Here is a 24,988-nt window from a genome sequence, read left to right on the forward strand (position 1 = left end):
GGAACTGTAGCACATGCAGTTTTTTAAATTGATTTGCAGTTTTTAATTTGTGAAAAATTTCTCGCTATTATAATATAAGTACTAGGATTTTTGTTGATATCCAAATTTTTACAAGAGAGGCGCATTTAAAAAACAATTTTTTTCCCACAAAACCACCAGAAAATTGTTTATAAAAAATAACTATGCAATAAAATGCAAAATTAAATGCACCTCTATAAAGAGGGCAATTTTAAATATATTGTTTAAAGTTCTAGTTAAGAATCTGGCTGGCTTGGAAAATGTAACTTTGAGAAATGCTTTTTAAGTTTTTTGGATGCACACAGTGTTGTATAAGGAGCTACTCCAGAAATAAAGTTTTTAGATATTTTTTGTACATAAATTTTAAGGTTTTAAAAAATCTTTTGTGAATAAAAAAAATCAAAATTCTAGGGTGGCTTTAACTTTTTAATATGTTTCTTTTATTTGCTCAATTCTAATAGTAATTAGATAGGGGCAATTGTGAAATACAATTTGCACAATTATGTTGATTGATTGTAGTTTAAGAATATTTTTATTAAGATTATACTTACTAAAAACAAGCACTTTTTTTACAGCCACTGCCAATGAAACACAATAGTTGTGTCTCTGGTAGTGAAACTGCATCCTATGAAAGTCTTTTACACTTACAAAAATTTGAATGTAATCGTTTTCTTGGAAAACACTGTCGTTATCGTCCCACTGGCTCAGGAGGTACAGTATTTTTTTTATTGTGATGTTGTTAATAAATATTTCTTTAAGATAGAGCTATAATTTATAAATAAATTGTCCTCAACAAAGATTTTTATATCAATACTTTTTTTGTTTTGTTTAGAGATATTTCAGATAGATTGGAATGTTACAGAAATTCAGTCATCTGTTCTCACTGACAGTAAGATGAGAAGGATGGAACTTACTCAGAATGTTGAGTATAGAGTAAAGAGCCCAACAATCGAAGCTAAAGATTGTTTGCCTTTGTCTTGCTATCAACTATTTCCAGCATGCGAACGCGAATGCAGTTTCTCCAATTATTGTAAATCTGCTAGAATGAAATGCTTGCATTTAGTAAGGAATAGGTTCTTCTTCGCTGCCGTTTTGATTGTTATTCTGCTTAGCTGTGTACAACTGGTAATTATAACACTCTTTAGTTACATTATTTTAAAATTAAGCTGTTCTTCTCTAGCATAAAAATTTAGAACTTAATCACATTTTGCCTAAGAAATAAGTTTTCAGACTTTGTATAACTTTCAAACAATTACTGTGAAATTTGTTTGTTTCTAAAAACCGTTCCTTTGTTTCCTTGGAAAATAAAAGCTTAAAATTTTAAAATAAAAATTGACTTTTAAATTGTAGTCAATTTGCAATAATTTGTGTTTGATAAGACCGATGAAAAGTTTTGATATGACAGAAGTTTCACCTACTGTTAATTTCAGCTTTTCACTTTAAAATAATAATTCATAAATTTATATTGGATTTATACAATTTTTGTCATCAAAGGCTATCTCTTCTTCCTCTTAATATCTTTGAAACTGTATTCTGTGGAATTTCATCTTCTTCATGGTTGCATTTCTATTCATATCATTTATAAGATAAACTTAGCTTTCAAGTTAAGAAATTTTTACTTCAACTTAATCAAAATAAAGACTCCCTTCCTCAAAAAATCCATAGCTGCCAATTCAGAAATCCTAGTTTCTCAGAATATTTAAAGTCATAGCCAAATTACAATTTAATGTAAACTTATTTTGTTTGGTTTTGCCCTCATTTAAAAACTTTATGCACTAATAGGTTTTATATATATATGTATTTAAGTTGCTTGTGTTGTGGGATGGGTCATTCTAAATTAAAATTATTAAATAGTTTAATATTAAATCATGAAATTTGCCACCACTCTAAATATTTGAATAAAAATGCTCTAATTAATCAGAAAAAGTTGGCAAGCATAAAAAGTTCATAGTCAAATGATAGGAACACAAAGCTCATCTAAACTATGCACTATTTGAAATGAATATTGAATTCCTGCTGATTATTATGTAAAATGACCTCTTGTATCTTAATATGAGCTTTGATTCTCCCCACCACCCATTGTAACAACTGTTTATGTTTTAGTTTTCAGAAAATGGTAACTTTTTGTAACAGTAACATGTTAAGGAGTTTTTCATCTTTTTAGTTCCTCATAAGATGTTAAATGGTAAAAATAATCTTTCCTTCTTTTAAAAAATAAAAAAAAAATAATGGCCATAAATTATTGAAAAGTAATAAATATGGAGTAGGGGACATTTCCATAAAATGCTGGGTGATGAGAAAACATTTACATAATAGTTCAGGAGGTCATTTTAGGTAAGAATCAGCAGGAATAGTCTCAGTGCTCAAAAAGTTGTATTTTTTAAAACTGTTTTTGTTATTTTTTTGCAGTTTCGTGCAATTAACATGAAATTAATAGTAACAGAATAGAGGCCTTGTAAAAAAGGGAGTTATGGTATTATTCACGTTATTGCAAATTAACTATAATTAACTGCATAATATTAACTAAATTAACTCCTGTTTAACTTTAAAGTATTGTTTTTATATTGCAAATTATGCGCAAGACACATTTTTAAATATTTTTTTTAAAATCAAGATTAGCTTGTGTGAAAGTTAAAAGCTAACGTTTAATCACTTGATATGAAGAAAATGTCAATTCAGACTTTTTTCTATTCTTTAGGGAACAATAACTTGATATCTATGTCTAAATGTGACTTATATATTTTTTTAGTTTGTCGAGCTGAATTTTTCCTCTGAAAAGTTGCCAATTATCAAGCAAATATCCACGTATGCAGACAGAACTTTTACTCTTATTTTTCTGCTTGAAATGGCTTTAAAAATGTTTGCTTATGGAATCGCATCTTACTGGAAAAGTGTTACAGGTTTTTTAGAAGGCTGGACAACTTTGGTAAGAAAATAAATGGATATATTAGAAAATAATTTCATTACAATCTAGAATTGTACACCATGATTATTATTAAATCATTTCAATAAGGATAAAAAAATTTAAAAGTTCTTGATCTAAAATAAATTCTTAGTTGTTAGAAAAAGTAGACCAGACTACCCTTTATTTTTTATGACATTTTTCCTTACTACATTATTAGAATGTTCTCATTAATATCAAAATTTTGCATAGTGATTAAGATGATGGTCAATACCACATTTTCCCTTTATTTACAATAAGTTGTATTTCAATTTATAATGTCATTTGAAAAGTTACGAGATGTTTCAAAAATGACCAGCAATTCAATCAAAGAAAAAATGAGAGATTTTAGAAGTGTATGACTTGCTACATTCTGCTTAAACCAAATTAGCTTAGATTGTACATGTGGAAAGATCCTAACGATCTAAAATCCAGCTCTGTATAATTTCTATCAATACTATTTGTTAGAAATTAAAATGAAAAAAGGGGTATTTAATGAAATATTTGATATCGATCGAATATTTCATTAAATATCGATTCGAAAATATAGATTTTTTTAAATCAAGGAAAATTTAAAGGTATAATTTGGCAATAAATTAAATTCTCATAGTTTCTTAATAATAGTTGTTCTATATTTTATTCAAAAATCCTATAAAGCATGATAAAGCTTGATTGGAAAATATTATGCGGTAGTATAAAAAAATGCTATTGTTCAACAGTAAAATCTGTAAATATATAGAAAGCTGATGAGGATAATGTGTCTTGAAATTTATTTTAAAAATCCTTTATTGAGATTTGTGACTTTAAATTCTGTAATAGAGTACAGCCTGTCTTTAACAATAAATCTACATATAGCAATAATAGCCTTAGGTACTGAATGAATTTTTTTGCTGCATTTTTTACCAGTCTCTATCAATAATAATTTTTCTGGTGAACATGTTTATAACTGTAACAGTTTTACCAAACTTTATTTTGGTGAAACAAATATTGTACTGGGAAATTTCATCTCTTGGTCCATTAAGGAAGAGAACCAAAGATCCTATTAAGAAAGATCCTATTACCATATTCATCTGTTTTTTTGTGCCACTTGCTGAACTTTGATCTCATTTTTTTATAATGTTCATTTTTTGTGCATTGATGTAAGACTAGAACAAATCAACGCTGGCAAAATTGTATACAATTTCTCAATCAATGATAGCTAAATGCTTAAAGAAAAGAAAAGAAATATTGCTGACGCTGTTGAAATTTGTGAAATTAGCAAAAAACATTAATACTCTAAAAGTGCCATTAATGGTGATATTTACAAAGCTATCTTAAAATAATGTGAAAAACTAAGAGCATAAAATGTGCCTAGTAATGAACTAACGATTTTTCAAAAATAAAATCAAGGAAATAATTATTGTAAGTAAATAATTAATTTGTAAAAAAGATATCAAAAGACACATTTAAAATATGTATGCTGGATGTAAATATGGGACATGCACATTATGTTCATTCATGTATTATGCTGGTACACATTAAAAGTCCGTAAAAGTTTTATAAATGTTTAAACTCTTTGTAACAATAATCTGTGTATAAAAGCTCTTTTTCCAAATTCCCACTGTATTGTTTTAAAAAGATTTCACCGCATTAAAAATTCATGGTGAAGTTTTAGATGATTCGAATTTTTCATACTCATAATATGCATATGCATTATCCTGCTATGATATCTTGTTTTGATTAATGTTGTAGATTATATTTGCTTATTTTCTTTTCAGTTTTTTGTTTGCACAAAGGCTGTATGATTTTATTTCATAATTATTTGCTTGCATGCATTATTGCTGACTAGATTCAAATCAATAGCTGAATGGTAATTTTAAAAATACTTATATTTGCTTTAGTGTTTTAAGTGTTTCAATGCTGTTTTTCTGTAAAATCACATTATTCTATATGCATAATTGTAAATGTTTTGTTAGTAGCCTATTTTTCAGTTCTTCTGTTAAAAAAGTTATTTGCTAATATTTCACAACTTTTTTTGTTTTCAAATCAAATATTGTTAATCCTAAAAATCAAATAAAAGGCTGGTAACAGATGCTGTATTAACGGACTATAATGTTTTGTACAGGTTTTGTGCTTCTTAGTAAAATATTATTAACGTTAGCTGTACATTTTATTTATAATTGCTTATTTTGAAACTGATTGTTCCCAGAAAAAAAAAACTATTTGTAATTTACTGCAGTCTAATTTCAATTTAAATTATTTGCTTTTCTCTGAAACAATCATGAGTTATTATTAAGTAGAATGATAGCAGCTGTAAAGTTATATTAATCCTAAGCCAAGGTTATTTATGGAGACGAAGTCTATCGATGAGCATGTTTAGAGATATAGTTATTATTGAATTCTAAATTTTAAAGTTTTTGAACCTTTGCATTTTATTTTACAGTAACATTTTTAATATCTAGCTGCAGGTATTCTGAAATTCTCTATTAAACTAAATTTAATCTTAAGAGATTTATGTGATTCTTTTTTTTCTTATTTTATTTTTGCCTCAATTGTTTATTAACCCATGTGATTTTGAAATTTTTGATTACGTAATTAAAGTTTTAATATGACACTCTATAAAGAATTCTGGTGTTTATGCCAATCTACATTCAATCCAATCTAAAGCAAATCATTCTCTCTTGATCATTAATTTTGTAGTTACCTCCAAGCCTTCTTGCAAATTTCAAAAGTATTGCATCCTAAATAGTTGTGCTAGAGGTAAACCTTTTGAGCTCAGAAAATAATAATCAAACTATGCTAGCTGAAGCTTTAATGTAAACTAATATTAAAGCAATCTCTGTTATTTAAAAAATAATTTTTTCATAAATTGGACAGGGAAAGAATGATATCAATCGTGAATGAGATCAACCGAGCATAATAATATTAATATAAAACCTGACTTACGTGATTGTTTATAAGTGTGCTAAATTATATTTTTATCAAAAACTCTTAACTATCTAAAGTTTTTATTATTAGAAATATATTGCGTTTAGGAATTAAGGTCTTAATTTATGAAACAATATTATTATCATATCTGAGAATTGATCTGAGAATAGATAGATATCTGAGCTTGTACGTATTATTTTTCTAGACTTTTAATCTTTTTGTCTTATACTTTTATTCTTATTCTTTTCTATACTTATCTACACACTTCTTTATCGATACTTTTTAGTAGAGCTTTACTAGTTTGTTTTAAAATTTGCTTTTTTGCTTTTTGCAAATGCTACTTGCTTTTTCTATTTGTAGCATGATCATGCTGGGTATTTAAGTGTTAAACCTTTATTCATTTTTTAAATTTTAATGTTGGCACTCATTTTACTGTCTTCACATATTATTTATTATTTGAACCTGAATTGTAATGCGGCACATTTTGCTTTCTTTAAACTACTGCAGAAATACAGTAGTAATCAATTATTATTTTTTGAAAAATATTTAGTTAGAGATAGGTTGAACAAAATAAAATTAATTGAAAATATAAACTATCTTTTATAAAAATAGTTTACACAGGGCTAAGCGAATATTATATTTTAATAATATTCTTTTTGTATTACAGAATGCCATTTCATATCTTATTCTACATGAGTTAAGGATCAAAACATACTTTGCATTAAAGTTGTGTAGAGTGTTTCGTTTATTAGTTTTTCACAAGCTACTAGGATTCAATAAGCAATCCAAAGTAAGAAGAATTTCTATCACACTCTAAAGTATTATAAAATTGGTTTAAAGAGTTGCTATAGCATATTTTGAAATGTGTAATTTATCTTTGTGATTGTTTGTTTATTTAGTTTTGTAAATGCTCATGATAAATATCTATAATAATGAAATACAGAGTTTGTGCCTCTCGCTTATATTGGCATAATAAAATAAGAATCGTCCAGAATCGAACTCCTTAATTGTTGCTTTATTTATTAATTGTTCTAAAATATCAAATATTTAAAAGATACCAGTTTCAGATTGATGGGTACCAAAAGAGAAAAAAAAAATTCCAGCCATTTTTCTCCAAATCTATTGTAAAGCGTTTATGTTGTTTTTTAAATTGATGTCAGAGTTAACTTCAAGCATTATTCCAAATTATACTGAATATAGTTAATGCTTATTTTGATGGGATGAACTTTTAAAAACTGGTTTTGCTTAATCTAATAATGTTAAATCACTGGGAAAAACAACAAATAAAAATAAATAAAAAGCATTGTAATTATTTTAGCTTTCAGTTTGAGATTATTTAAGTTTTTTTTACCCTTACAAAGAATGTGTATTTAGCTAGTTTATATATAATTACATGGCAAAGTCTCAATAATTCGAGTTTTGATTGTTCAGATTTTTTATAATTTTAAGTTATTGGGAAAATTCAAATTTTCATCAGACAGCCAACACATACACAATACATGAAAGAATTATTGTGTAAAGTTTTTATTTCTGTTGAACTGGTCTTATGTGCAACTAGTCCTAACTGGTTCTGTATTTGAGACTAACTGAAGAGAAATTCACAGCATTGATGAAGATAATTTTCCTTTGTTTAATTGTTTAATTAAGAAATTCTTGGGGAGCAAGAACTTCAAGATAATTGTGAGAGAGAAAATAATAAATAGTGATAAAATATTGGAGTTTATAGATGCTGCTATAGTAGAAATAATAGAAAGCATAGTAGATAAAAGAAGGAAATGAAAATAAATAAAAAAAGTTATTAATTTTTTTAATAAAATACAAAATTAACAATATTAAAAGCATTTTGTAAATTTCTTTCTGTTTCCCTAACTAAGTTTAAAATAAAGGCTTAACTAATTATTATACAGACAACACTATTATAAGCATCATTTAGAGAGAAAACATACTTTTTAAATATAAAGATAATGCATACTTTTTATATTATACATTCATTTGCAATATTATTCATTATGCCTTTGATGCAGAATTTTTATTAAACATATTTTTCCTACCTCTTTTTTATTATTTTGTATTAATTTAGGGTCAAAATAGGTGAAAAATATTATATTTTTGCATTTTATTAATTTATGAAGTGCAGCAGGAAACACCAGTGCTTCTTTTTGCGTTAAAGGCAAAATATTCCAAACTTGGCTACTTCCAAACAATAGTTTTTCATATTTGTACTTATTTTCAGCTATTTAGATCTAAGAAAAACAGTTATTCATCATTGAAATTTCTTTAATTTACAAAATCAGTAATTAAAAAGTTTTTGTATATGTATGAAAAAACGTATTTTAAACTACTTTTTTCGTATTTTATATTTTAGCACAAATATAAATCTGATAATCGGATGGATTTTTTTTAATTATCAGACTGTATTTCATAATTAAAAAATACCAAAATATATTTTTGTTTTTAATTAGAGCCTCAGAAAAAAAGGTCACTGGTGTCCCATCTCCCATCAAAAGGTCAAATAGAGATAAAGAATTTTTTTTTGTAAATATGTAACTATAATCTATATATTTTAAAGGATGGTTCAATTAAATATGATCTTTGTGCATATGTTTGTACATACACATGTTTTGGCTTCTAGGATAAAGTTTAGTCTCAGTTTAATGCTTTATTTGAGAAATGAATTTCGATATATTCCAGTTGTGCTGACTTTTTAAATTTTGCAGGGAATTTTGTGGTCATTAAATCAAGCCTTTGCCTCACACATCATTGCTTTTCTCTTTGTGTTTTATTTGTGGATCGCTTTTGGAGTTATTGGAGTTGCCATGTTCAAAGGCAAATTGCATTATTGTGTTGATGCAAATAACGAAGTCATGGAATTCGCTGCCTCTGCCTGTATTGCCAATAATGGAACTTTAAAAAATTCTCAAGTAAATTTTGATACAATTCAGAATGCCTTCATTGCCTTACTTCAAGTGGTATGTTGCTATTTTCTTTATGTTAATTACATACTATGATGGTTTATTGAAATCATTTTAGTAATTACTGGAAAAACTCTTTCAATTTAGCAAAAAAATAGTAATTTAATTATAAGTTTAAACTAAGAATTCATGTACATTAGTTCTACTTACCTATCATTATCTACTAATTCATATTACTTTAGAAAACTGTTAATGCAACTATTAGTGTCATTATAGTTTCAAGTTGTTTCATTAAAAAATAAAATGTTAATTTTTTTATGATAATTATATTACATATGTTTAGTTAATTTTATCACATCAGTTATGTACTTAATAAATTAAACTTTTTTTAGGAATATTGTTTCAAATTTGCAGAATAAAAGAATTTTTGAATTCTTATGTGCCTTTTGTTCTTCTGTATTAAAAACTAGGCAATTTATGATATACAGTTTTATGAACACACTGTAATTCTTTATCGTGTATGTAAAGTATATAAAAAAATAATGATTTTGGTTTTTAATTTGAGTATTAAAATATTTTAAACCTTTATTCTGAAATAAAGTAATCTGAAAATGATATAAAACCAGAAGTCTTCAACTATAATACTTAATACATCTCATAAATAAAAAAAATTAAGTAATATTTTCTGAAACAAATATAAAAATTATGTTATATAATCATATGTGATGTAATTTTGATCTATGAAATTTGTTAAATTTTTTTTTGTATTGGAATAAAAGAATTTTTAAAATGATATAAAATCAGACTACTTATAATATACAGGAAGTTGTCATTCGACTTTTTTTTCTTCAAGTTCTGGTCATAGTTTTATTTAATTTTTTTTAACGACAAGAATTGGTAGTTTCAAGAGTGTAATTTAGAACTTCTTTTTCTGGACATGAAGTCTGAGAATCAACAACTATCAAAATCCTTAATGAGAATATTAGATTTTCTATCCAGTCGCAATTTTTCCAAGCAGTGATTGAAAATTTCATCAAATGTGCCTCAAAAATTGAGGAAGCCATTTCTAACATATCTATATATGATAAAATAAAAATTAATAAATTCATTATAAATAAAAATATTTTATTTAAAAGTTAAGTTTTTTGTTCTTATTGGAATACTCTGGATACCAACATTTAAATACAAATTGTAAGTAAGAAAACCTTCATTAAAATATGCTAAAAATTGATATTTTTTTTTTCATTTCAGTTCCTGTTTTTTTTTTTCAGAGTGTAATCAATGTCATTCATTATAGTTTGGTTATATTATTTTTTATACAAGATTAGTTAAACCATCTTAAAACGACTTAAATAGTTTATAAAATTTTTGCTAAATTTTGATAATAATGATAAAGATAAATTCCTTATTATTAATAAATGATGTATTAATAATAAGGAAAACTTACAAGAGAAAATATTATAGTTTTTTTTTATTATTCCTAATGAAACAACATTTTTCAATAGAAATGATAAATCCAAGAGCATTTTCTTCAGTGAAAGTCATTTTAAAATATAATGTAAGATGAATTAAAGCATTTATAAATTAAGAAAGGAATCTTTTATGTCTAAAAGCATTAAAGTTTTAATATTAAATTCTCAAAAATAATCTTTAACTTTCATCAAATGTGTAAATGACATTCTACACTTGTTCCCTACACTCTCGCCTTTTAAACATCAACAGCATAGGATGCATATGTTTTCTTTCAGTTATTAGTGAACCTGATTTGTATGAATTCTGATCTCAAAATCAATTAATATGTTTGTTGTTTTGAGTACAATGAGCTTAGACTGTCTTAAGGAAAAGAATACTCCCGACTTAAGAATTTGGGACTATCTAATCACTAAATTCGATATTATTTTCATGTGTTTTCTGATTATACTAAGGAAAAAAATCAATAAAAGTTGAATACATATTCTTTTATTGATGATTTTTAGTACAATATTTAATCCATATTATCTATTTTGTAGGCAACTTTACAAAATTGGATGAGCTTTGTTACTGGGATAATTGATAATTCAGATTCAGTAAGTTTTTAATTTTTGAACTTTAAAGAGCATTTTTTAAAGCCTTTGAAATAAATTCATATTTTTTCTCTCTTCCAGAGCAATGAAATTAGAAATGAGATTTACACAGCCTCATTTTTTCCACTGTTTATCATGTTCAGCACTTTCCTGACTTTAAATTTATTTGCTGGAATTACTTGTTGGTTTTACAATAGTCAAAAGCAGGGTAATTAGTTACATAATTGTTTATTTTGCTACTTTTCTTGCAGACTTACTAATTTTACTATTAATATTGCTTATTTAATGTTATGGAATTTGCATAATTTATTTCTTACCATTCTTATATGAGAATTATATTTTATTTCATATTTTTATTTCCAAAATGACTTATTTTGTTTTAATATATTAAGTGGTTTTTTAAGTACTATTTGTATTTTTTCTAATAACATAGTTTAAACTATTTACCATTTACAGAAAAAGAAGATCGCTTAAATGCGAAATCTAAGTGGCTGTATGAAAAAGCTGTGAAAAAAATGGAAAGTGTCAAATTGCAAAGAGTTACTCCATCTCCGAGCGTAAGTTATTTGTCTATGATTTTTAAAAAAATATTTTTTCTTGAAAGCTAATTTCACAGCACTCTGAGAGTTGGTCTTTTCTAGCTTAACATGAATTCCACAACCCGAAAAAAATATTCTAACGATCTTTTCTCCTTTCAATTTTTGTACTTTTTCCCTTTCTTTAATTTTTTTTTAAACATTAGTTTATAATATCTTTTGATCAGCTCCATATCTATATTTAAGCAATGTAATGTAAGTTCTTGAAAGTTTATATTCTGTTTTAAATGAAATATTTTATCTTATTTGAATGATAAGTAGAAATGGAGGATAATTTTATTATTACTATCTATGTCTTTTCCTTTTTTCATAAAAAAAAATGTATTTTTTAATCTTGTACTAACCAATAATTAAATTTTTGATGTATTTTGACTTTTTATACTTTGATTGTAGATTGTGATAAAATATTTGTATATTTTCAGATACCGTTTCAAACATTTGTTTATCGCATGGTTATGAGTGATAACTTTGAAATTGCTGGATTTGTTTTCATTGGACTTCATATGCTTCTCATAGCTTTGGATATGTATGATCCTGATCCATCAGAGATGTTTGCTTTAGCTATGTTTGAACTAAATATATTTTTCATCATCATTTTCACAGTAGAGTGCATTTTGAAGCTTATTGCTTACAGGCAGTACTTTTTCTTATCATTCTGGAATATGTTTGATTTAATAGTGCTTGCTCTATGTATTTGTGGTAAGTTTTTGAAGTTTTATTTAGTTTTTTTTGTGTATATATTTCCTCCTTAAATCAGAAGAATAATTTTTAGGTCTTTTTAAATGAAGAATTAGATATTTTTTTACGAAAGATTAGGTTTTTCAAATGAGCTCTTGCAAATGCTTAGTTGAAAATATGAGGTTTAAATAGTCTTTATTTCATGATAGTCGCAGAACAATTGAAACAGGGAAAAGTATGGAGTTTTATCATTCTGGAAAAGTTAATCAAAGTTTAGGGAAAATTAATTAATTAATTTAGTTTGAAGTACATAAAAATCTGATATTTTCTTTAAAAAAAAATGTTAATTTTTATCTCTAAAAGAAAATTTAAGTATTTATCATACGATTTAAACTAAATAAATACAATACTTTATATAAGCTTAGTGTATTTTATGTTGAAGGCGGCATAATTGAAATATTATTAATTTTAGCCATCATGTACAAAAATCAAGGAAAATTGATAAAATTAGTCTGAAAAAGTCAGTGAATTGTTGCTGTGAATGTTTGTGTACTGTGTATTTACTGTTTCATTTAATTCCAGTCTGATTTCTTATTAATTTATAGGTGCATTGTATGAGAATCTTTTCTCTTCTCCAATGCTGCCGGCGATGTTACGATTAATCCGTTTCATTAAATGTCGAAGGTATTTACGGAGATACATTCGTGGAATGTTGCCATTGACCTATGCTTTATATACTTCATTTCCAGCTTTCGTAAGCGTTGTAGTGCTTCAGTTGATTTACATGTTTATTTATGCTTCATTCGGTGTGCATTTGTTTAGTGGCGTCCAACAGTCTTGGGATTTCAGCGGTGAGCTGAGTTTTGAGACATTTTCAAAAGCCATGCTGCTTCTTTTCCAACTGTCAACATTGGCAGGTTGGGTGGATGTGCTCCAGTGCTTGCACGATGATGGACACTGGCCATACACGTCCATATTTTACGTTGTGTCTTACATCATAATCATGTATTATATTATCATAAAAACTCACTTTATTATTATATTAGACAATTATGAAAATGCAATGCTGGAATATGAAAATGCCCTTTTAAAAGAGGACTATGAAATGTTTGCTGAAATTTGGCAGAAATTTGACAGTAACGCCCATGGCATCATTAAGTTCTCCAACTTGCCTGATTTATTGGATGTCCTAGAAGAACCATTCCATTTCAGCAAGCCAAATCGGTTCCTCATCGCTACTTTAAATATCCCAATCTATGAAGGAGATTTGGTTTTTTATACAGATGTCATGGATGCTCTTACAAGAGATTACATGAGCCACAAAGCACATCTCATTGAGGTGAGTGACAGTGCACCAGGATTACTTGACAAAAAGGGTAAAACTCTAAAAAAGATTAGCTGCACTCTTTGGAGACAAAGACAGCATTATTGTGCCGGTGTCATTCAGAGAGCCTGGAGACTATATTCTGGCACTCTAGCAAGATCTCCAGTTTTTTACAGTGAAGTAAGGCTTGCTGATCAAGGTAAAATCGACACAGTGTTAACTGCAGATATCCGATCTGGGAGCCATGCCTCCTTGTAGAATGAACAACTGTTAAGTATTTTACGACACCCACCAAGAGAATATTGTGAATTTCACAGCTCAGAACGACAAGTGCTTCCATGTTGGTAAAGATTGATCGCTGTTTTTACTTGTCAGTGAAATAAAAATTTAAGAATAGTGTTATTCTGCATGTTACATTTAAAAAAAATTATGAAAGAAATTGCTCATCGCGAAGTCAAAAGGGAAAATTAAATATTTCATAATTATGAAATAAGTTGTTGATAAGCTCTTGTGCAGATAAATATTATGAGTAGCTGTTAAATAAAAATGTGATTATTTGCTTAATATTTAAGGAACTTACTGCATTTTTAAAATATTTGTAAAGAATATATGAAAATCTTTAACAAAGTAATTTTTAGATTAAGTAATGTACAAAGCTATTTCTCCCATTGCTAAATTATGTCCTACAACTCCTTTCAATCTTACATTTTGTGGTTTAAAATTAGATATGTTTGAACTCAAACAAAACATTCTATTTTTTTAAAAATTTTCATTAGTTAAAATGTATTGCTTGTTAAGGAAATTAATCAACTAATATCATTTGAGAATTATTCTAGTTAAATTTGACTCCTTGGTGGATTTTATTTTGTTAAATTTTCTTGAAAGATAGTTTTAATTTCTACAGTGTAGATTATAATGTTTTTGGGGGGAAAATTCGAAGACTGTAAAAGTGTTTGTTGGTTAAATGTAATAAGTATGCAAATGTGTAGATATGGTTTGCTATTTTTACATACTGTATTGCCTTTTCTGCAATAAAATATTGTTATGTTTGCATTCTTTATTGCTGAAAAGAAGAAAAAAAGAGATTTTTTGATTCTGTGATATTTTTAATGCTACTGTGTTACCTTCTGGCTTTATGAAGAATTTCCTAAATTTCTTTTCCTGATTCCTAAATTTGTTGTTTTACAAGTTCGTGTTTTTGTATTTTCTTGAAAATCGGTTATTGTGAATTTGTAAAATTTTTTGTTGAATGTTATTTCTTTTTTAAGATCAGCTGTGTAAATGTAAACATTCATAAGTTTTATTTTAATTAAAAGTATGGTGTAATCAGAATTCAATGTTGAATACAGGAATTTTCAATGAATGCTTAAAAAGTATTCATTCCAATTTTATGTTTATATATTTCTCTCCAAACCATATACCCTTCTCTCCGAAATATCCCTATTTAACAATAATATTTATTTATTTTTTCATTTTGTTACTCTTTCAAAGAAAATAGAGTTAAAATATTTTGTTGTTCTTTCTGTATAGAACTTATTATTCTATTATTAAGCCTTATTTTATTCAACTACATTTGTTGGGTAAGAATTCAGTTTTAAGGATTTGTTTTCTTTTGTATGAAAAAGTATACAGTTTTGTATTAAAGTTATTGCAATTTTTTAATTTCATAATTAAAATTTAAATCCATAAACTCATTTAATATCTATATTTGTAACAAACAGATTTATTTAGTTTTTTTAGCCATTATTTTTACTTCCAAAATTATATACAGACTTGAATTATAATAAATGATGCTGGTTGCACAGTATATCATTGATATATTAAAAAAAACTTATGATTCATGGGTAAAGAGTTCTGATGGTGTATCATATATATATATATATATATATATATATATATATATATATATAATATAAGGATATTTTGCTTTTTGGAATAAACTGTGTAAAATTAGGAAGCACATTTCTTATATCACCTCATTAATGTAAACTGGAATATTAATCTTTTACTACCAACACTGCTAAATAATTACCTCTTTAAAATTATTTCCATATTTGGAGTAAAAATTGTCATTTTAAATAACTTATAACTTTTACTGTGTTCAAAATAGACCAAAAAATGTTAAAATATTATTTGCTAGCTTTAGCAAATTAGTGAATGATTTGCTGGCCAATTAGTGAATGAAACTTGGCGTATTTTCCTTAATATTTGAAATCTATCTTTTATTTTGAAAGTATTATTACTTATTTATAGAAAACCATTTGAACTTCTTTGCCCAGATGATTGTTTCCCGTCCTTTTGGATCTTGTGATATGAATAAAATGGAGTGAGAAAAATAGCTTGATTTAATATTTTTTTATTTTTTCGTATAAAATTCTTAAAACAAACAGCTTTTGTTATAATTAATCTCCTAATATATAATTGTTCTGGGTTTGTATTTTCAAATATTTCTATTAATTGTCTTACAAATTTCTTGATTAATTCCTTTTTGCACGATTGTTAACTCTGCACATTAATGGTATAGTTTAATTAAATTTTTAAAAACATCGCTACACTTGTAGATGTACAAGTTAAAAATATGTTATGTCAATGATATGTTGTTTGTGCAAGCAAGTAATATTGCATTTCTATGGGTATGACTGACATTTTTGTCTAATAGATTAAAAAAATGATATTATGCCTGGAATTATTAACTAGTACTTCTAGTTAAAGTAGTAAGCTAATTTGTGTTCCAAATCTCAAGTTAAATTGTGAAATTGTGTTTCAGTGAGAGATTTTTTGTTCACAGTGACCTAGCCTTAAATACTATAACAAGTTTAACAGAGAATTATAGCTATTTCTTAATTAGTTACGAGTTATTTTTCCAAATTTATAATGAATCTCTAGGAATTATTTGATTTTATGTAACACTGCTCAACATCCATTTTGAATCTGTTTTAAAATATAGAATTTCCCATGTTTTTACATCATTTATTTATTTTGTAGAAGTTAAAAATGCCTTCAGAACTTTTATTACAACATTAGGTTTTTAAGAAATTTAAAATTTTTTTTCTTCGTATTTGTATTTTAATGCTATGGAACAGTTGAAATGAATTACTAATTAGTTCTTTTTTTTTCTAAATAAAATTGATATTTAACTTTGCCTATTTATATCAATATTGGTAGATTTTAAGGAATTTTTTAGTTTTTTTTAAACTTGTTTTATTGTCAAAATGTATATGCAGTTATTGAAAAACAGTGCTATAATCTGCTTATAAATACTTTCAATTAATAAAAAAAAATTACATTGAAGCACTCCTGGTAATTGCATTTTGGGGACAATAGTGCCAATAATGTGCACTGACCATCTTTATATTACTTATTCCTTTACATTTAGAAAATGTGACCTGATAGTGAAAATTTGATTAAATTAAGCATATACATTTACTAACCAAATGCAAAGATAAAAGTTGAATTTTGTTTAATAGTGTAATTAGTATTTTATAAAAAAAATAAAGAAAAAGGAAATTAAATTTTAAAAAATCTTCTCAGAAAATTTTCTGGCTACATCTTATGTATGCTATTATTCTTTCATATATTTCTTTCTTTCACAATAAAACCATCGCTATATTTGTCAATACCTTTTGTCTGATATTGCCATGCGATTAACGTTTGTAATGTTTTTTAAAATTTAAATAATTTTAATTTTGCACTCTATATTGAATTGTATATACGGATTTAATTATATACAACTTATAGTGTATATTATAAATAAATCTGCAAAGATTGTTGACATTTTTGCTGTTGTGACTATTGATTTGTTAAAGTGTAATAACTATTAAATGCATGCTAATTAATAAATTATATACTATTGTAATGTAATAAAAATGCAGTTTTAGAATTACAATTTTTCAATTACATTTTCGCATGCAATTATTGTTGTACATTGTTAGTATTAATATTATAAGTTTAAAATTATGGTGAAACACTCATATTAGTTTTAATTTATAATATCAGTGAACATTCCTAGAATTTGTAAATTATGGTGACAAAGAATATTCTCATTATTTTTGATAATGAACATTCCCTGAAGTTGTAATTTATGATGCTGATGAACATTGCTGCAATTATAATTTTTATGAAATTCTTCACATCACATTTTAAATTATAGTGTAAAAGTAATATTTTAAATATTATGATAGGTAAAATGAAAAAAAGAGGTTGTTTAGCAATCACATTCACTACTTGTTCAATATTTTATTTCGGATGACTTTGAAAATTTATTGTATTGCTCACTAATAGTGGAGAAATATTAAAACGACAGTATTTTGTAATTTAGAATGATAACTTGTATTATTTTGTCTATTTATTTCTTATTGGAAATTTTTCTGCGTAGACATTAATTGTTAAAAACTGTCTTTTAATTACTTTAGAGAAAAACTTTGAAATCTTGTCATTATTTCTTCCATTTTATGAAAATTTTGTTTTCACACAAGTGTGTCAGTGCTGGTTTTTATAACTGTACTTTTCTTTCATTATATCTAAAATATAATTGCCATTAATTCATTCCTTACATTTATTATTTTATGACTGGGAGCTTTTCTAAAATGGAGCTATTTGAGGCTCTCTAAATACGACCACTTCTAAGTTTATTCAATTACAGTTAATTGGTGGGCTTTATGAATGCACAAGTTTAAATTGTTGAAGGTGATCTCCAACAGATCCATTCTATAAAAGCGCCCATTGAAATCTGTAAATATGGTTAGAATTGGAACTTGCAGCATGAATGGTTAATTGACCAGCAAACAACAATCAAGTTTTACTGTTACAAAACTCATGCTCATAGATCATCCAAATACTTTATTTTTATATATTTTTAGCAGCTGTTTTGTCTCTATTGATTTTACTCTGTACAGATTGTTTATCCTGGCTGGAATGTCTTTGTATGTTGTGCATTGTGTTGTCAAAATGAATGTACATAGTTTTTTTTTCTTTAACTTATTTCAAAGGCATTATCTAAAACACTGAGTGCTACTTTCTAAAGATTTGTTGAAGAACTAAATGTCTTTTTCAATAAATATCTTTATACTGCTCTATATAACGTTTGTTTTTGTCTGTTAATGTGATGAACATGTTCTAATAAATATATTAAACTGTGTGAAGGATTTTTTTTTTAGTTTTGGTTATGTCTTATAAAATGTCTTGTTTTACTACAGTGCTATTGAACCATAAGAGTCATTCCATTTAAATTATTTTGATCTTTACAAACTACACGATATATCTCTCATTTGGTGAAACAATGACGTAACTGCAAAATCAAACTAAATAGAGTAATTATCAGTTACATCATTGTTTCACCAAATGAGCGATAGATATATACTATATAATAGTAAATGAGCCATATACTATATATTATACTATATATACTCGTATATATATTATATTTACTATATAATAGTAAATGAGCCATATACTATTTTATATCGTTTTACTGATAATTATTCTATTAGGCTATTGTATACGACCGATATACTGATAATTGCTCTATTTAGGTTGATTTTGCAGTTACGCGTACCAAGCGCTCACCAACTGGTCCTGCAATTCCCTCACATTGCGAGGGGGTATCGTGGCAGCACGAATTCGCTTTACCAAGTAGGACCACAAATGCTCTATTGGATTAAGGTCAGGTGAATTTGGGGGCCAAGACATGACTTGAAAGTCACTGGAATGTTCCTCGACGATTAGACCCTAATGACATGGTGCATTATCCTGTTGGTAAACACCATCCCCAGCAGGAAAAACTGTTGCAATGAATGGGTGAACCTGGTCTGCAACTATGGTCAAGTAGCTTACAGACGTAAGGGATGGCTCTATGAGGATTATGGGTCCTAATGTGCCCCATGAAACATTGTTCCTGGGCGAGAAACCATGAAAACCTGGGCGAGCCCATTGTTATAGATGGTGGGTGGTCATGATGTAATGGCTCTTCGGTGTATATTTATAAATTAAGAAACACAAAATGTGCGGCACAATAATTAATAAAATTGAAGTAATTTTATTTGCTATAGATATTTAGGGAAATTGACAATTAATAATTGAAAAGTTTATAAAATACCTTGTCATATTCCGTCTTCCAAAAAAAAAAAAAAAAAAATCGTTTATGTCTGCTTAAACAAATGAATTTCAATGTTAGAAATTATTAATTTCAATTATATTTAGAGCTATATATACTCTGAAATAAAATCCAAATGGTTTTCAAACTGCTTTTTCTGTTTTTTACTACAAGTTTGACAGTTAATAATATTTAAATTAGTTATAGAATATTAAACTTTTTTTCTCTCGCACTTCCCATTTATTATTCTTAATTCTTTGTAATTGTACGTTACGAAGTGTTCAGCTCACTCCAGTAAAACGTAATGTAATGCAGGCCATTGTTTAACCCTTAGACGCAGAATTTTTTATCAAACATTGCTGTATTTAATAACCATAAACTATTAAAATACTAATTCTAGCATTTTTCATGCTCTTTCATTAGATCAAAATAAATGAAAAATATTAGATTTTGCATTTTAATAATTTATGGTTATGAAATACACCGGTATCTTTTTCTGCGTTAAACGTAAAATCTTCCAAACACGGATCACACAATAATTCTTCAAATTTGCACTTTTTTTTCAGTTATTTAGATTTAAGAGCGACAATTATTCATTCCTGAAATTTTATTAATTTACAAAATCAATTATTGATACATTTTTGAGTACGAGCGAAAAAAAATTTCAAACTACCTTTTTTTTTGGATTTATATTTTAGTACAAAAATAAGTTCTAGATTTTTTATAGTTCTTTTTTTTTTGTAATTAAAAATATCAAAATATATTTTGGTTTGCAATTACAGCGTCAGAATAAAATATATAAAAGGGACACCGGTGCCCCTTTTGTGTCTTAAAGAAAAAGTAATATTCTTTAAAAAAATTTTATTTATTAATTTTTAAATTGAAAAGTAGAGTATTTTTTGAGGGATATTCAAATTTTTCAAAAATCTTTTTGTCATTTACACTTACAAATGTGGCCCTTTCAATGAGCAGAAAATTCAACTGACTGAATTCTATCCATTTTCTGAGCAGAGTTAGATTCTCTGGGTCAAAGAGCGGCAAACGTGATATTTTTTAAAATTTAATAATTCTTGAAATAATTATCAAGTGTTCAAATATTTTTTCATAGTTTTCTGTGCATTTTTTTATATAGCTCAGTAATTTCTCATTTTTAATGTGACAGTTCTAAGAAGAAAAAAAAAATGTCATGTAAAATTGAACACCCAAAATGGCGATGTTTTTATTTTTTCTTCTAAATATTGAGAAAAATCATATTAGAACCTATAAAATGTTTCTAAATTTATACAAATAAGAATATGAAAGAGGAGAGTTTGTTTTAAGAAAAGAATTCACAACACTAAAACAGTCAAAATGTAGTTTTAATTATATACAATATTATTAAAAGACAGTGTTATATCAAGAGGAAGACAGTGTTTAACAGTTAATTTGAATTTTTAAGGTGAATATAATTTCATTAAGAATATGACATTGATTGTCTGAGAAGTAAAATACTTACAAAACTTAAATAATGTTTTATTTTCAGTTACATTAAGGAACACTAAATAAATTATACCAAAAACACTATTTGAAAATTGTTTATATAATTCAATAACATTCAGTTTTCAGTGTGGTAAACTAATTATTCGAATTTGTCTATACTTCACAGAATAAAATAAAAATTCTGTAATGGTTAAATAATAACTTGAATGAATATTAAATATAAATTTTCGGTATACACGGGAATCTGTGATAGTTTGTCATAAATCTAATGTGTTAGGTAGGATTCATTAAGTAACTAAGTATTAGGAAAAAAAGTTATTTAAAAACAATGCTAAAAATATTGGTACTACTCCTCTTAAGAGGCCTCTACTCTCGTCAGCTTGAATTTTAGGTTAAATTTATAATTTGCGTTTGTTTAATATTTTTTTTGTACTTAAACTTTTGATGATAAAGTATTATTAGACAGCACAATACCTTTCAAACAAGGTAGAAAATACAGGTAATTATTTATTTTGTTTTATTTTATTTTATAACCGTCGTTGAACAGCCGACCCAATTTTATGGGTTTATGACTACTAATGTTCAACTCCGTAGCCTTGTAATTTCGAACCCAATCCAGAAGACAAGGGAACTCCTGGATCGAGCATTGGGCGAAATTTGCTTTCGTGGAGGACTTTTGATGGAGTTAACCCGCATTTACGTTACATGGAAAGGAAGACCACGATAACCTACCACTGAGGATATTTCGCTGGATGTGGAATTCATATCGACCATCCATCGCTGGGATTCGAACCCGGTTCGCCTCATTGGAAGGCGAGCGCTTTATCACCTGAGCCAAGAGAAATAGCGGGTCGGGATAGCCTGTTTTTGGTAGGACGTTGGACTCGCGTTTGTGAGAACTGTAGTTCGAATCTCACCGGCCGAAGAAACCCCGTGTATTAAATGGTGAAGGATGCGCGTTTAATCTGTTGGGGTCACAAAGCCCTCTAAGTTTCCATAACAAATCAATACCTCTGGGTGTTCCTGAATTGGATATTGATCACCCTCCGGTTGAGGTCAAAATTATGATCTGGGAATGAATGTGTGAACAGATGTATGAATGGGTCAACCCCGTAAAATTGGCTGTGACGTGTGTATGTGATTGAAAAGGTATTCTTGGCCATAGATGGGGTCTGAAAAATAAGAAACGCACCCTCTTCCTTAAATTCGCTTGGTTTCCCAAGCAAACTTACTGGCATGGCAAGTAGGCAGTAGAAACAACAACGAAAAGTAGAGAAATAGGGCTTTTAAAACTTCTAGGAATTTTCTTCAAAATTTAAAAGCAATAAAAATAATGCGATTTGTGGTTTTGAGGAAGCAATTTTCTATACGTTTGTCAGTTTTTAGATTTTTTTCAAAATATAATGTTATTAGAGTTTAAACTGATGAAAACCAATTTGGATGATGCTGAAAAATTCTTTTAACGTACATAAAAACAAAAAAGCTCATAAAAACAAGGATACTTATCAAAATTCTAAAAACAGGCAACTGTATGCTAAACTACCAACCGAAAATTGTTGATTTTAGAATTGCATTGACATAATTTTGTCAGAATAAAGTGATAGAAAATCTAAGATACCACTCTCTTTATATTTCAAATTGTGATTGGATGCCGGCTTTGCATTTTACATGCATCGAAAGATACTGCCAAATAGAGCAATTATCCATCATCAGTTCATTTTTGAAAATTAAATAACGAGGATTATTGCTTATTTAGAATTTTCCTACCAGCATTTCATCCCTTCCACAGCACTTCTAAGTTAGCACTTCATCCCTTCCACAGTTGAGTTTCATTCGGAGAGGAAGGGTCTCTTGAGATGGCCGTAAACATTCGAAATAAGATCCATACTTTGAATTATTAATTTATTATTGAGAACAGATAAAATTTTTAATAACCTTTAATATTGAAGTGAAACATCTTCTTTATGCATTTTTCCATGTTAATTCAAACAAATACGGTTGGCGCCATTAATAGTTTGGTGATATTTTTCTGACCCAGTAGTACCAAATATCTTTAAAACTTTCCCAAATTCTTAAAAGATTCTTGTCCTATTAATGTCATTTTTCTTTAAAAAAAAAGAGACATTTTTCAATGCATGTCTTTTGGAATAGAGAAACTAGGTTCAATTTCAAAAGAATTTGAATTTAGTAATATATTGAAAAAGTTGAAATTATATGAACGGAGGTGGTATTTTTTCTTAATATGTAATTCCCACAATTTGATATAAAATTTAAAAAAGGGATAATGATTGTAGGTACTTGCTATCTTTTCAATTTATCATATTCAATTTTCATTTTTGAGCATGGAAATATCACTTTGTGAAAAAGCTGTTACTTTATTTAGTTGTACTTGTTTTTTGAAAATAGAAAAATTGGGTTAATAAATATTAAGTTTATTTAAGATTATAAATAATTTAATGTTGCGTCAGGTTATAAAATAACTAATTTATATAACGATATTATTAAAATACCATTTTTTCATATACTCGCAACAGAAGTTTAAAATTTATTAAAAATAAAATTATATTCTCCAATTATCCAGTTCTGTCCAAATAAAAATTTCACTACATAATTAAATCAAAATATGTAGTATAAAATTAAAAAAATGCAAATTTTTTTTAAAAAAAAAGCTATTAATGCAAAATTAAAAATATTTTTTCAAATAGCGTTTATAAAAAAAAAAGTAAAACATTTAAAATTTAACGTTTAAAATTCATTCAAACTTCCTGGATTAATTTCAGTTTCACATCATGAGAATAATACAAATGTTTTTCAATTTTTTACTTCTCAAAATTAAATTGAGACAGTTACATTTAAAAATAACAACACCATACAATAATAAAAGAGAACAACACATCACTTTGAAAGTTATTTATATAGTTTTAAATAGTTTTTCTTAATAAATTATTTCAATTATTTTGTACTTAAATACAATTTAATAATTTATTCGGTGGGCATAGAACAGTTGTCTTTCTAACAGACTGATAAAGTCAACCATGTAGAATTAGTATGTTATTATATTATGTTTGAAGTTTCTGTACACACGTTTTTATTTCGACTTCCTTGGTTTCGACCTCATAATAAACTTAGAGGTACAATAAAAAAACGCGTTAAACAGTTTGAAGCATTTATAACTTTTTTCAACACTTTTTTTAAAAGAACATGTAATGATATCATTATATTTTTGTAGAAAGCACTACTTGTGAATTAATATGGAAATATTAAGCAACTTATACTAAAAAAAAAGAATACAAAAATGCTGTGTATTTAGTATAAAATATCAGATACATACGTATGTAATTTTTTTTTGAAAAGAAAAAATATTTTCACTTTTTTACAACATTTAGATATTAAATATTTCTAATCTCCTTCTTAGAATGCAGGATTTTTCAAAGACTTGAAGAAGTCAATGAACAAATTCATCCACTTTTGCCTCGATAGTTCCAACGATGACGATAATATCAAAATTTGTGACGAGATTCAACTTTTTCAGTTAATAGATCAGCATCAACACCAAAAACAGCACCATTTTTCATCGGTAACAAGGTATTTATAAATTTAACACGAATATAAACATAAAAATTAAATTTTTCTACAACGCTTTCCTAAAACAACATTTCTGAAGATAAGTTAAGAAAGTAAAAAATTATAGGCAAAAAAAAAAGAATAATTTTTTTTTTCATTTTAAATTTAAAAATGATATATTTTTTGGAGACAAAATTGACGTTCAATTTAAATTAAAGAACATAAAATCTATATTAAATTGTTTTCTTTCAGATTTTAAATCTATGAATTATAATGCGTTGACAAACGTAAATTCTTTCTAATGGAACATCCAAGTGTTGTGTATCATGTGGAAATACCAAGTTTGACGAACTAATGTGGCTTTGAGTCTGTTTTATTTGACGATATTTTATGCGATGCCAGATATAGTTTTTGA

The 24,988-nt window shown here is 26.8% G+C and overlaps 1 protein-coding gene and 1 long non-coding RNA gene across 2 annotated transcripts in view; one reads left to right on the forward strand and one right to left on the reverse strand.

Moving 5' to 3' along the window:
* LOC107453321 (sodium channel protein PaFPC1) overlaps positions 1–13,899 on the forward strand; it is a 37,645-nt gene extending 23,746 nt beyond the window's left edge. The window contains exons 18-27 of the mRNA XM_043042688.3: positions 594–729; positions 851–1,143; positions 2,768–2,944; positions 6,534–6,656; positions 8,584–8,835; positions 10,788–10,844; positions 10,923–11,049; positions 11,298–11,398; positions 11,860–12,136; positions 12,721–13,899. Of these exons, the coding sequence (XP_042898622.2) occupies positions 594–729; positions 851–1,143; positions 2,768–2,944; positions 6,534–6,656; positions 8,584–8,835; positions 10,788–10,844; positions 10,923–11,049; positions 11,298–11,398; positions 11,860–12,136; positions 12,721–13,697 (2,520 nt within the window). The 3' untranslated portion in view covers positions 13,698–13,899. The remainder of the gene's footprint in view (positions 1–593; positions 730–850; positions 1,144–2,767; positions 2,945–6,533; positions 6,657–8,583; positions 8,836–10,787; positions 10,845–10,922; positions 11,050–11,297; positions 11,399–11,859; positions 12,137–12,720) is intronic.
* A 6,971-nt stretch (positions 13,900–20,870) lies between these two features.
* On the reverse strand, positions 20,871–24,966 carry LOC139424992 (uncharacterized). Its single transcript, XR_011636143.2, has 2 exons — positions 22,119–24,966; positions 20,871–22,053 (listed from the first exon to the last, which is right to left on the reverse strand). It is a non-coding gene; the product is annotated as an uncharacterized LOC139424992 (long non-coding RNA).
* Positions 24,967–24,988: the final 22 nt, after the last annotated feature.

This window comes from Parasteatoda tepidariorum, chromosome 2 (assembly GCF_982258835.1).
Source record: "Parasteatoda tepidariorum strain Cologne lab strain chromosome 2, Ptep-v5.0, whole genome shotgun sequence".
Classification (NCBI taxonomy): Eukaryota; Metazoa; Arthropoda; class Arachnida; order Araneae; family Theridiidae; genus Parasteatoda; species Parasteatoda tepidariorum.